Here is a 14374-nt window from a genome sequence, read left to right as displayed (position 1 = left end):
GAAGTGTGTGTGTGTGTGTGTGTGTGTGTGTGTGTGTGTGTGTGTGTGTGTGTGTGTCTCACTAGTTGACGGACTGGTAATGAGAATGAACTTAATCCTCTCAGCTCTTGTTGGGACTTGTTCGCCCTCTCTCCATCTTCCTCCCTCCCTCTCTCACTCCCAGCGTGTCTCTGGCTCTTTGTTTCTCTCGCTCCCCCCTCCTCATACAGGCTGGACATCCACATCAGGCGACTAAACTTCAACTTCTCCCAAACACACTGGCTTTTCCGACACGACCCCCACAATCCAAAACAACGGAGTAATCTCAAACCTCGGAAAGAGTTTCACACCAGACCTCCCTGAACTTCACCGCATCCATCACACACACACACACACACACACACACACACACACACACACACACACACACACACACACACACACACACACACACACACACACACACACACACACACACACGAAACTCGACCCTCCGGACCGCGCCATCTCCACCCAGAGTGTGTGTGTGTGTGTCGAAGTCGATTACAGCCTCATCTCAGTGTGTCTCTCCTTCCCATCTCCATCTCCCTCCCTCCTGTCCGGTCACACCTGGCGGGCTGCGCTCCTTCCCTCGGCATATGCCGGGGTCATTAGCAAGTGGCAGCGAGACAAATTTCCCTTCCCGCCGGGGCCCGAGGAGGGCTCGGGACGGGGCCGATTGCGCCAGGGCCCCCCCTTGCACGTCCCGGCCCCTGCCCCCCCCCCCCCCCCGTGAGCCCTGGGGCCATATTGTCACTTAGGGGACGCCTGCGCCTGCCCTCCGCGGCGATCGGTTTACCCCTGGGCTCCACGCTTCAAAGGCCCCGCCAGGGCAGCAGCTCAGGGGTCAGCTCGGGGCCCGGACTAACTTATTTAGGAAGGGTTAGGATCTGAAATCAATACGCTAAAGGTGAGGGGAAGGAAGGGGTGAGTGGGTGTCCTGTCCTGCCCTCAGCCTCATGCACGCACACTCACACATGCATACACGTATGCAAACGCACACTGCACAAGAGCACACGCAGACTCATACACATGACAAAGTTGCACAAAACACTATTCAAATGGTGTTGTGTGCGTGTGCTCTGCACTAATACTAGGGAGCCAAAACCTGCTTTTCTGGCTACACACATGCACATATGCCGACCCGCGCAAAGACATGATAAAGTGTGTGTGTGCGTGTGCGTTTGCGTGTGCGTGTGTGTGAGTGTGTGTGTGTGTGCCAACAGCACAGCAGATTGGATGATTTTAAAACAACCCCATAAGTGACTTGTGTACTTCATCGTGAAGTTCTTGTCTTAGCTCGCTCTCCATTTCAGCTTAAAAGCCCCTCTGTAAATCAAACGATGTTCAGTCATCTATGAAATAAACAATAACCTAATACCGTGAGACTTTTGCACTTTTTAATAAAGTCCTTTGTGTATGTTTTATAGCATTGTAAGAGGACACACATGCAACACAAGATCTCCCCACTGAACATAAAATGCAAAAAGCTGGCAGTGTTGAATCATACTAAATATACATAACAAAGTAAGAGTAATGAATCGTAAAGCAAGCAAACAAGCATTTAAGATCATTAAGTGGTATTTGTACTTTTCAGTTCCATCAGTAAAATACATCGAAGCTCTAGCCATATTATGGCTCGATTTTAAGAGAATAGTTAAACAAATGCATTAACTCTCACTCCCTTTTGAACATCAATGTTGTAATACTGTTGGTTTTGTGCTATTCTTTGAACGCCATCGTATGCAGATCTCGGGAGATCAATAATAGATCTATACTGATATCTAGTGGTCACAATGCGTAACTGCAACCACATATGGATTTCATAAATAAATTAACGGATATAAAATGATAGTTGGGTGAATCAGAACTGCCGTGAGTAAATAAAAATAAATGAGAGATGAAAAAATAAATCTCTCCTTCCTAAAGGGATTGATAACCTACCAGTATCAGACCAGGTAAAACATAACAAGCTTTTATTTTGTTGAGAAGTAAAGCTATTTCCTTGATTTTTGTTCTCAGTGAGTCACTCACTACTATTTACATTTAATTTTACAAAGACATAGCAATTAGTGCTAGCAGATCGCCATTTCATTCAAAAATAAGAATGTTCTTTTATTTATTATGGTTCAACTTGAACCCCACTTCCTTTCTTTATGATATGTATGGTCGAACAACGTTAGGGCTCGATATAATAGGAACGTATTTCAAGTGTGCAGACTACATCTTCAAATCGATATACATCTATTGTACAGCCGTTTCTGTTACGAATAGATAATAGGATGTAAATATACAATATACACATACTTCTCCGATCCATCTGATAAGATACTTTAATATAGTTAGTCAGTAGTTTTTTGGGATCGATTTCTGTATAAAGCTGGGTTATTAAAGCCATTACAAAAGATGATCCCATCGTTTCATTCACAATTGATCGAAGTGTCTCATTCGGTTAGATAATCAGGCAAAAAACAGTGTGTGGCAGTAACTCACATATATCACTATCCCACGTGTTCCGACAGCTTCGTCCCCGTTGGTGGGTGTTTCTACGTCCGTCAGAACCCTGCTCCAACCCCACCCTGTTGGAGGTCGTCTCTGAGCAGAGCACCGACGCTGTCGGCGAGTTCCCATCCCCGTGCGTTGAGTCTAAATCAACATCACCGACTGCAAGATCACTAAAGATTGAACGTGAGAACCAAGAAGTGCATTGTGGGAACATTTCAGGATGCCAGTGAGGCGACTTGTACCCCTTGTACCCCTTAGAGCCTCTCTCTCTCTCTCTCTCTCTCCCCCTCTCTCCCTCTCTCCCTCTCTCCCTCCCTCTCTCCCCCTCTCTCCCTCTCTCCCTCCCCCTCTCCCTCCCTCTCTCTCCCCCTCCCTCTCTCTCTCTCTCTCAGCCGTCGTAGTGTCTCTCGTCCCCGTTCTCTGGGTCCTTGTTGAAGACGGACGACAGCTCCCGCAGCAGCAGCTCCTGCGAGGGCGTGCACAGCCCCTGGCGCTGCTGCCCCCTCCTGGCCGCGGGGTGCGACTGCGCCTGCGGGTGGAGGAGGACGACGGAGGAGTCGGGGGACGACCCGGACAGAGAGTCCAGACTGTGGCCGGACCCGGGGTCCCCGTCACAGCTGCTGGCGCCGCTCTGGACCAGCGTGTCCAGGGACCCCCCGGCGGAGCGGTAGGAGGGGGGGGGGCCCGGGGTCCGAGTCCAGGGAGCAGGTCTTCACCAGGCCCAGCGGGGGGCCCGGCGGGGGGCCCGGCGGGGGGCCGGGGGGCCGGCCCGACAGGAAGCTGGACTCCAGGGAGTGGAGGACCTGCAGGCCGAAGTCCCCCACCTCCTCGTAGACGGGCTCCTGGGGGTCCGGGGGGGCGGGGGGGGGCGGGCCCTCGGGACGCTCCTCCACCGAGTCCTGCTGCACCTTCATGGGCTGTGGGGGAGACGGGGGAGAAAGGGGGGAGACGGGGGGGGGGGACAGGGGGAGACGGGGGAGAAAGGGGGGAGACGGGGGGGGGGGCGGGGGGGGAGACGGGGGAGAAAGGGGGGAGACGGGGGAGAAAGGGGGGAGACGGGGGGAGACAGGGGGGAGACGGGGGAGACGGGGGGGAAACGGGGGGGAGAGAGGGGTGGAGACGAGGGGGAGACGGGAGGGAGAGAGGGGGGGAGAGAGGGGGGAGACCGGGGGAGAGAGGGGGGAGACGGGGATTTCAGTCATACAGAGCTGGGATTCAGGACTGGAGCGTGGAACCATTCTGTCCTGTGCACATGACGTAGGCAGAGGGGCAGGTCGGCAACGGTAGGTTCAGGGTCATTTTAATTAAACATACCCATGCTTAGCTTGTGTAGAATCTTAGGATATTATTATTCATTCCCGAAGATTTCTCATGTCCCGATCTTACAAAGCGGAGCATTGAGCCATGCTTAACAACTCCCTGACTAACCAAACCATAAGACAGTCATCCACTGGCACGTGTTCCAGTAATCAGCAGATTAAGGGCCGTATCTATGATCATCTCCAAATTAGCCGGAGGGCGGCGGCCAAACTCTCCAACAACGTCCAAAACAACCGCTTCCTCTCCGAAAAGAAAGGTCGCGATTGTCCGTTCTCCAAGTCCTGGGTAACGACGGAAACCGTAAGATAAAGACAATTTCCCAGGCGTCTGAAGAACAAAAGACTAACAGTTCACGTGTTCATGTCCCCCTGGGGGCATGCAGCCAGCCCACTTTATAACGACCAGTTTCACCTGGCTAATCCCTGAAGTAGGGTGTTGTTTCAGGGCGGGGCTGAAGGGTCTAAGCTCTGACCCCAACCCTGCAAACTGTAATGGATATATTCATCGTTAAAAACAGCCCTCTGCTCAAATATTCAGCCTCTTCCTTCCTTTTGATTAAGAAGACGTGGGAGCATGTGGGGAGACTCAGGGTCACTAGGAGACGCGTCCCCCACCTCCCCCTCTCCATCACCGCATCCTTGGCTTCCTGTTGTCCGCACTTCAAACATCCCATCGTAAACCCTAGAACAGGAAGTGGAAGACTTCCTGCAGGAAGGGCAGTGTCCAGAGTGCGTTCTTTAAAGAAAAGTGTTTTTGCTGCATCGCTAGCAGGACAAGACGGACAGCAAATCGGCTTAATAAGAAAGACAAAATACTCACAAAGAACATGGAGAGTGTTCGTCTGGCGTGTAACTTCCTCTGTGGGGAACAGAAGAACAATACTAAAGGAAGACATTGAACCTTATTGATATCATTCTTACCTATAAAAGAGCAATACGATGTGCTTAACTAGGACAAAAATGCAACAATATATCAAAAAACAAAGGAAGTCCTCCAAACACCCAAATCATTTAGTTTACTCATGTGTGTTATTGATTCAGGCATACCTATGAGAGAATATGCGCACACACACACACACACACACACACACACACACACACACACACACACACACACACACACACACACACACACACACACACACACACACACACACACACACACACACACACACACACACACACACACACACACACACACACACACACACACACACACACATCTTCCAAGCTGTTTACCAGCGTCTGATTGGCCGAGAGCATGGTGGAGTTGCTCTCGTCTCCTCTTATCGGTACGAGAGGCATGGTGCCGAACTTCTGCTTGGAGATGTCGGAGGAGGAGTGACGTCTCAACACGGGAGGGCAGCGATCATCGTTCTGCACACACACATTGTTTTGAAATGTAAAAAAATGATACATAAACGCATACGCATAACAATAAATGTCCCTAAAAATCGAATATTATTCATTAGGCGCGTTCCGACTGAGGGTCTTCCTGGAAGTGGGCTCAGTGTTTTGGCCACGCCCACTCCCTCAGGTCCCCCCTGCGTGCGATCCCATACAGGAGCCTTTGTGGGGGCTACCCGAACCTGGGCGGTTCCAGAGAGCACGTCGCTGGGTACAGGATTAACATCAGTGGATGGCAACGGGCAAATATAAGCCTGTTTTCCTGTAACGTTAAAGTGTCTCTCCGATTAAAGATCTAAAACCTTCGCCACATGCATGCTTCACTACAATACATACTCTATGTTATATATATTGTCGAAGACCCGCCTCAACCGAATCAAATCAGCGTAGAAGAGTTAGGAGCGGCTCAGAAAGCTCCTACCGCGAGGCTAAACTGTGAAGTTGGGCGGATCCCCTCTCCCAAGCCACACCCACCGCGCCTCGCCACAGGGAAAACCCCCTCAGTCGCTTTATGGTTCAGAAGTGCTTTCCCGTGAGGAAAAACGCTGAATAATAAATAACGAAACAGACCGACATCTTGTACGATTTGTGCCTCGACAGGATTGAAAAGAGAACAACATTGCAACTTATTTTTGTGTTAACGTGGCCCTATCCATTCTCTATCAATACCAAGCTGCAGCCAAAGCCAACCAACTATATTCATGACCCAAACTCACCCGGGACAGTTCTTCCTACCTCTCAACCTATCAAATCGCCCTTATTAATCAGCCTTTCCCCCTCTTTTAGTCGTTTGCTCACTTTACACATGCATTGAGAAATCTACAGCTAAAGGTGTGGGACCCCCTAAAGCAAGAGTCCAGCCGCTGTGTGGCGGTGCGGGCCAACGTCGCTCCTCTGATACTCTCCTCGACGGGGAAAGCATGGCCTCTGGAGTAACTGCAAGTCAACAACATTTTACTCCGGCCTGCACTTTCAAAAATGCAACACTACAAGTGGACGTCCGTCTTGTCGTACTAACTACCAAGTGGACAGCTCAGACGAGGTACGGCTGCTGTCTGGAGGAACCCACCTGGGCCTTGAGGAAGCTGGTCACCCAGTCCCACAGGTCCGCCTCAGAGCAACAGCACAGGTAGCTGAGGAGAGAGCACACAGGAGGTGAGGAGACAAGGACACAAGGGGAGAGGAGACGAGGACACAGGAGGTGAGGAGACGAGGACACAGGGGGAGAGGAGACGAGGACACAGGGGGAGAGGAGACGAGGACACAGGGGGTGAGGACAGAGGACACAGGAGGTGAGGAGACGAGGACACAAGGGGAGAGGAGACGAGGACACAGGAGGTGAGGAGAGAGGACACAGGGGGAGAGGAGACGAGGACACAGGAGGTGAGGAGACGAGGACACAGGAGGTGAGGAGACGAGGACACAGGAGGTGAGGAGACGAGGACACAGGAGGTGAGGAGACGAGGACACAGGAGGTGAGGAGATGAGGACAATACCCTACCACCAGCATTCCACACCACAAACAAGTCACACGCACACACACACACACACAGACTATATTGCACAAGCAAATACTTTATCTATCTAAACACACAGACACACAACTCACAGGACTCAGGAATATCTTATGCAACATCCGAGGTTGTATCAAACTATTCAGAGAAAACAAAGAGGAAGTGTTCTCAAAACACACACACACACACACACACACACACACACACACACACACACACACACACACACACACACACACACACACACACACACACACACACACACACACACACACACACACACACACACACACACACACACACGCTGGGGTCTGGGTGTTGTTTTAGTGTACTACCAGCTCAGAGATTACGGTCTTATTCAGACTCCACAAAGCCTTGGTATACAGACTGTGGCTAAACATTTTCAGGAGTTTGCTTGAGTTGTGTTTTGTAATTAACAAATTAAAACATCACTTACAGTTGGTGTTTGTCTTTTTCTGAGATCACTGTAAAACCCCATCTAGGAATTTAAGCAGAACCAATCGTTAGAAATATTTCACAATAAAAAATAAATCAATAAATTCAGTACAAAGATTGTTCCGCACCCAATACACCCCTTATTAATACTACACAAGCAGGGTTTAAGAAAGTATAGCAATACTGTTATCCCAAATAATATACAGAACAGTGGTATTACTGGTACTTATTTTGGTAGCGACTTCAGACACTGAGGTCTGGGTTGTGGTGGTAAGATCCAGAGGGTGTGATGTGACATGACAGGGTGATGTCCTACCTGCCAGGGGCTTTCAGCTTCCTACGGATCCCCATGTAGATCTTCATGGTCTTCAGAGCCCACTCCTTCTCAGGCTTAATGCTCTGGACAAAAAACACACACCACATCAGCAACATTTCAGCGTTAACTGCTAGTTAGCCATTACAGGTTGCGTCAGGGATTCTAGGCGAAACATATACGATCTCATTCACCTGATCTTTCCTCACGATCCGCTAGCTGCCCGCCCCATAAGCAGGCCGTCAAAAAAACGCATCTCTGTAGGCAGCCTGTACCCCGAGATCGTACACAAAAACAAATGGTACTACCAACCACTCAAAAATCCAAAATAAATAGTATTCCAACCAATCACCGACAAGGAGCGGGTGTTGTGGGGTTTTGGCTGCGTTTATGATCCTTTTTACTGGATGAAACACGGAAGGGCGGGGCGAACTGGCTCTAGTTTGTTTGGGATCTCACTTGAAAAATCTACAGAAGAGACGTCACCCAACATCGCTGATGCAACCTTTAAGCAGACTCTTTCGTCCAAAGCGATTCACAATTAATTAAGAAACACTTCATTAAGGAGCAGGCAAGTTGAGAGAGTTGGCAAGTTAGGCAACTCTCTCAGGAATGGACAACGGGGATCGAACGCAGTTCCCTTTGACTAGTCAAAACCCTGGACTCTATCCTGTTCCTTGTAAACACTTATGTCTGCAAGCGATCCTGTCACAAACCTGGGCTCTGAATGCATGTCGCTAGGTCTCGTTGGCCTTGCAGACACATGGTTGTGTTTGCTCACGTGCTGCAGTCCCCTGAGAATGTTCAGGCCTCCGTATAATAGGACTGCAGGCCCCCGAGATCAGGGTTTGAACCCTGCACGTGGTAGCCCAAGCCCCTCCCCCACTAGACTCCCGGTGAGGTCTACCTTCTTGTCTTTGAGCAGCAGCAGCTTGTGGTCCTTGATCTGGAAGGATCTCTCCTGGAAGCGGGTGCCCTGGAGAAGTTTGGGCGGCTCCTCGCGGCACTTCAGCAGGCCGAACTTCATGATCTCACTCTTGTAGGCTGGAGAAACACCAAGCGTCAGAGTCACTTCCGCACAGCCAACGGCCAAACACACATCGCACCTCAGCTGGCATTGAATTCTTGTCTGGGAGGTGGTGTTAGCAGATTGCAATTAAGGAATAAAAATTAAGTTAGAAAGCAATTGGCTCTTTTTCATTTGGTTTTGGCAAAGGAAGCTCCTAGCAATTGCATAATAAACAAGCAACAATGTGTGCGTGCGTGCGTGTCTTTGTCTTATTCACATGTCAGGATGTTGATGCCCTCTCCTTTAGGGACCCTCTTGACCACGAGGTAGGCGGAGCTGGGGTCGGCCATCTTGCACCACTGAAGGGCTTGTTCCAGAACCTTCTCCTTGGGGTGAAGGGGACGCTCTAGAAGCACAACAGAACTTCAAAATGACAACCAAGCATTTCAGCTTTGAGTATGTGTTTGAGTGTCTTAGATAGATAGAACTGTTATTGGTCGATTGGCATTTATTTTAGGTAGACGGAGAAGGTGACAGTGGTATTCCCCACAAGTATTGCAAGACAAAACACAGAAGAGGAAGAGGAAACAGCCGTCCGTCTCACCCAGCTGTCCGTCTTCGATGGCCTCGAACGACATCCATACGTCTTTGTCGCCGGCCGGGACGTTCCGCATGTACAGCACCTGGTTGGTCAACTCCTCAGCACACATGGTGGGAGAAACCTGTTGGGTAAAAGGGAAAAAAGAGAGTGAGCACTGCATTCAGACACACGTCCAATGCCCGCGGTGGACTGTTTGAACTGACGATGAACGACGGGAGCTGAAGGCAGGTACCGGTACCTTAAGGGTGATGCAGCAGTCGGGTATCTTCATCTCCAGGTAGACCTCGATGATCAGGTCTCCTGCCTGGGAGAGCTAGAGGAAACACACAGAGGACGAGGACACGGGAGTCATCTCACACGGTCATGAAGTCCACCCCTGTAGTGTCTGCTCATCTTTTAATCTCAAACGTGGCACAATGAAGTATGGGCATCGATGGATTTGATCCTAAATCCATCCGCTTCATCTTTGTAACTTCAATGATGTACTTGAAGGTGGAGTCAAATAATGTAGATATGATATTGTATAATGATTAGATAAGGTCAACCTATGCTAAAGCTATAAAAGAAGGCACGTAGAACAACAGTTTTGTGATAGCGTACACTGATGACATGAAGTCAAAGTGGATGTGTGGCGGCAGGTTACCTGCGTGTCCGACCACGTCGTGATGAGGCTCATCTCCAGCTCTATCTGCGTGCGGTGCTCCTCATCGATCTGAAGACACACACACCAAGAACTGAGCGGTTAGAACGGCAAATACCTTTATTTGGAACGGTTGAGTGTAAGCAGTTTGAATCCCCAATATGAAATATCTATCTTGTAATTTCCAACTAAGATAGCAAAAAAACATCACAACCCGTTACTCTCAGGGAGAGGGCTCTCACCACTCAGCCATTTGACTCCTGCATTTCTTACCGATCCATATCCCAGAGAATAGTGTAGACAAAACAAATTTTTCACAAAATTCATTGTTTGAATTAGCTTTTTTACATAAACGTATCAACCGTTTGAAACACCTATATTGCATTGCATAGATAGTGCCTATGCTGATGAATGTTTTTTAGAAACAAACAATTATTTCCAAAATTGTTTCTAATGTTGATACAAAGGATAGATAGGCTAGACACAATCAAGTTGGCAAATATTAACCACAACTGTATAACAAGCATGTAGTCCAAATATCAAAGTTTGTGAGGCTTCCACCTGTGACTGATTGAATGCCTCAGAGCAACTCTGGACAGAAAACATCTGTTGACCATGTATTAGCTGATAAGTATGCAGCTAGTAATCAACGAAGAGGTCAGCTACGTATTGCAATGGTAGCTGGAGATTTTTGGGAAACACTCGTACTTCGGCTGCGGCATAATACCACTGGGCTTAGTAATAAGTCGGCAAAATGTTAACTTGACTGTTTTGGGAAACGTTCCCCAGACTAGTAGTAAAAATGAAACTAGATTCAAAACGTCAACAAAGAAAAGATAGCCAGATATCCACGTGACCAGACGAACAACCTTTCAGAAATAACATTTCCACTGCTGTATTGGCAAAAAATATGCTGCCGTTGACCTCTAGCACCAAACATCTCTGCAGATGTTCCTGTTTCTGGGAGTTTCAGAGTGACCCGGTCTCTTACTCACATCGAAGACGTACAGGAACTCGTCTATGAGGTCCTCCATGATCTTCACCTCGTGCTCCCCCTTCCCGTCTGTCTGGAAGAGGCTGGGGGCGAACAGCAGAGACAGGTTCTTCGTGCACATCTGGTTCAGGTCCGCGCACCTCTGCACGCTGGAGAGAGAAAGGTGCATCATCAGTGTGGTTACAGGCGGACCGCGTGCGTGCGTGCGTACGTGCGTGTGTGCGTGTGTGTCTCAGAGAGTCTGAGCGTACAGGTGTTCATGTGCGTGTGCGTGCGTGCTGACCGGTACAGGTGTCCAACCAGGGCAGCCAGTGTGGTTCTGTTGACTCTGGGCAGGCTGCGGATGATCTCCTTGTACCGGTCCAGCCGGCTGTACTTCTGAGGGAGTTCTACAAAACAAACAATGTTACTATACAAGGTACAGTAACATTAAAACACCGTTCATACAAAACCATATTTTTTAAATATATAAATTAGTTTCTCTCTGCATGTGTAAATCCTAAATCTTGATCCGGTCTAAAACTGGATTTGAATAAACTTGACCCTTGGTCTATGTAAACGGAATCTGTTAACCCGAGCCAAGTGAAGAGAACTAATGCAGATCTGAATGTGATCTATTTGAAACATATATGTAAACTGGATCTGTTCTAAACTGGATTCCACTTAACTCGATTTGAGTAAACTCGATCGGTGTGAACTGTATCTGTAAAACTGAATTTGAGTCAACTAGGTATAGTATGAACACCGTGAACCGAATATGTCCTCCGTATGCAGTAGAACCAGTATGAAGGTATTGGGACCAGTCCACTCACTGGCGGCCTCCTTCCACAGAGGGTGCAGCTCGGCCATGAAGATTGGGTCATCCACCTCCCGGAAGAACCTCTTCAGCACGTCCGTCACGTCCTCGATGAAGTTGTCCCCGATGCGCAGCTTCACATTGCGGGCGTCTTTGCGGAACTCGTCCATCAGAAGCTTGATCCGGGATTTGGCGCCGTTCTTCCGGTAGATTCCCTCGTGGCCGAGGCCTACGGGTGCACGCACATAACCGAGGACCCGTTAGAACACCACTGGATTCCGCTCAGCAGTCCTCACATCTAGGCCTCGATGTGGCGCTGCTCATGTCGTGAGCGGCAGCAGCTGTTTGCGCGTCTTGAGTGTCTCATGGATTGTTTGTTTGGAAATTAACACCTTAACGTTCGTCAATGTCTGTCTTTTACCATGACGAGATCATTTAACAATGGAGATCCTCTACATGCTGACAATATATTTAATCCTTGATACTATGGGCGTCCATTCCCATTCAGCCAAAATCCAGTCTACCCGGAAATTTCTCTTGGGCCGACAATTGTCGCAACAAACTTCGGATTTCTCTGCGGATTACATGTGAGGCAACTCCCTCCCTTCGGCATTGATCAACGATCGGACAACTAGTTTAGTCCTGTGAGTTCCCACTCACAGGACTAAACGATACAAACTTTCCTTTGTATGTACTACAGTACATACAAAGTATGTACTGTAGTACACAAGTAATATCACTATTGCACTTTATGCCTCTTTTGCACACTGTTCTCCTGACGACTGCTTATCTTGGCCTCCCTATGTAGCGATCTTGCGCTGTATCGTATGTATTTTTATGTACTGGTCTCTGTCATTTGTGTTATGATGGCGTTTCCATCACTAACTGTTATTATTGCTGCGTATCGGGGACAAATAATTAAAATTGACTTTGACCTTGGAGTCCTCACGTCTATGTTTTTGGTTTATTTAGCATGTATTTACTTATTTACTTCACCAATTCGATCATTTACGTTTTAAACGGATTAGGAAATCATTGTGGGACTTATTTGACACAGAGAGGTTTAAGAAAGGGGAGTTTGTCCGCCATATAACATTTAAAGAATTGTATTTCAATAAATTACTATGATAAATGAATTACAATAACTCTTTTATGTAACGACTTTTACGGGCCCGGACTAAAAGGGCGGCCCCTAGCGGTGAAAGACCCTTCATGACGGCTGCGCGGCGCTGTCCTCGGTCGGCTCACCGTACTGGGTGATGAAGGCGATGCAGCTGTCCACGATGATGGGGATGTCTGAGCGGCTGAGCTGCTGCTCCCTCAGGGTGTTCCCCTTCCCCCCCGCAGCCCGCTGGATGTCCGAGTACCACAGGGCGAAGTCCGCCCTGCCCATACCCTGCAGGTGGAGAGTCCTGATGGGGGGGGGGGGGAAGGACCACAGGAGAGCGGGAGGGAAGTTACTCTACCTGGCGTGCATGGGCTATAATCTACCACGGTAATCAACCCTCAGGGACAGAAGGACTGGAGCCCAGCTGACTGACGTGCTAACATCACACAAACAAAGGAACCCATTCCTATTCATGCTCCACATGCTTCCTTTGTCGATCAATCTCCCCCCCCTGTCTCACCTCCCCTTCTCCACCAGCACCAGGATGTCCTTCTTGTCATGGTGCTCACTCTCTGACGTCGTACCTGAGGGTTAGAACGGACATAATGTTATGCTAGGGAAGCAAGTCAGAAGGTGGGTCAGTTCAACCACATCATACTTTAAATTTGCACCTGGAATTTGATGGTGTGTATAAATGTCAAGGAAAACTTCAGATCAGAAACAGCAGTGCTTAGCCTGTGTTTGACTGGAGAAAATGCTGTCCCGGCAGTTGAATATTTATGCTCAAAGGCGAGAATGTGGGATGTGTTCAGCAGTGCATCCAAGCTCAAATTGTTGAGCGTCATCTTGTTTTATGTGTCTTAGAGTCAGCTTGCTCTCAGTGTGACTCCTATATGTCACTATGCGCTAGCTTGCTTGATATTATTATTTAATGTTAGCTTGCGTCACGTGACTTAACGTTAGCTCACATTATGTTACTAGTGTTTGGTGCTCAGGATTAAAGACTGCCGCTCACTGAGCTCTTGCAGGCGGTTGAGGTTGATGATGTCCTCCGCCGCGCCGTCGTTCCCGGGGCAGATGAACAGGTTGGACTTCTGCAGCACAAAGTACGCCTCCTTCCACTGGGGGTCCAGCATGGCCTTGTAGCGTAGGACCCCCACACGCTCAAACTCCCGCGTCAGCAGGCAATGGCAGCTGAGAGGCGTAGCCGCCTGGAACATTACCCACCGTTATCATTAAATCCCTTCACGCAAGCGTTTATCCAAGGGGGCATAGAGTAGATGGATGTTCAGGTGGTTAAGGAGCTGTTATTTACAGTATTTTGCTCAAGGATGATTACTGTCGTCATTAACCGGTCAACTTTCAGTCATACTGATCATCATTCACAGGATTCAAACACCGATATCATAACTCAACACGCTCCGAAACGGTGCGCCCAGGTGAGAGGAGGCACCTTGCCGATGGCCTTGGCCCAGCTCTGCAGGGCATCAGGAGTCTCCAGGCCAAACTGGTACAGCTTCTCCGAGCTCAGGCACACCTCAAAGGTGTAGCGAAACCTAGCAGGACAAAGGAGCAAGTCTTCAGGTGAAAAATGCAAACATGTGTCTAATAATCGGAAGGAAGATGTCCTGGTTTATTGAAACGTTTGTTTAAAACTAAAAAGGTCAATCCAAAGAATCATCACGGTATCATCG

General features: G+C 48.8%; 1 protein-coding gene across 1 annotated transcript in view; it reads right to left on the bottom strand.

The window, feature by feature from the left end:
* Positions 1–1404: 1404 nt before the first annotated feature.
* arap3 (ArfGAP with RhoGAP domain, ankyrin repeat and PH domain 3) overlaps positions 1405–14374 on the bottom strand; it is a 39414-nt gene continuing 26444 nt past the window's right edge. The window contains exons 18-35 of the mRNA XM_060063863.1: positions 14134–14236; positions 13696–13891; positions 13201–13264; positions 12821–12984; positions 11589–11801; positions 11060–11165; positions 10778–10925; positions 9786–9854; positions 9381–9455; positions 9146–9263; positions 8819–8947; positions 8440–8576; positions 7536–7618; positions 7221–7262; positions 6319–6382; positions 5082–5219; positions 4663–4701; positions 1405–3440 (exon numbers count right to left, since the gene is read on the bottom strand). Coding sequence (XP_059919846.1) covers positions 3135–3440; positions 4663–4701; positions 5082–5219; positions 6319–6382; positions 7221–7262; positions 7536–7618; positions 8440–8576; positions 8819–8947; positions 9146–9263; positions 9381–9455; positions 9786–9854; positions 10778–10925; positions 11060–11165; positions 11589–11801; positions 12821–12984; positions 13201–13264; positions 13696–13891; positions 14134–14236 — 2194 coding nt within the window. The 3' untranslated portion in view covers positions 1405–3134. The remainder of the gene's footprint in view (positions 3441–4662; positions 4702–5081; positions 5220–6318; positions 6383–7220; positions 7263–7535; positions 7619–8439; positions 8577–8818; positions 8948–9145; positions 9264–9380; positions 9456–9785; positions 9855–10777; positions 10926–11059; positions 11166–11588; positions 11802–12820; positions 12985–13200; positions 13265–13695; positions 13892–14133; positions 14237–14374) is intronic.

The sequence above is a fragment of the Gadus macrocephalus genome, chromosome 10, assembly GCF_031168955.1.
Source record: "Gadus macrocephalus chromosome 10, ASM3116895v1".
Classification (NCBI taxonomy): Eukaryota; Metazoa; Chordata; class Actinopteri; order Gadiformes; family Gadidae; genus Gadus; species Gadus macrocephalus.
This window is presented reverse-complemented; position numbering and strand designations above follow the sequence as displayed.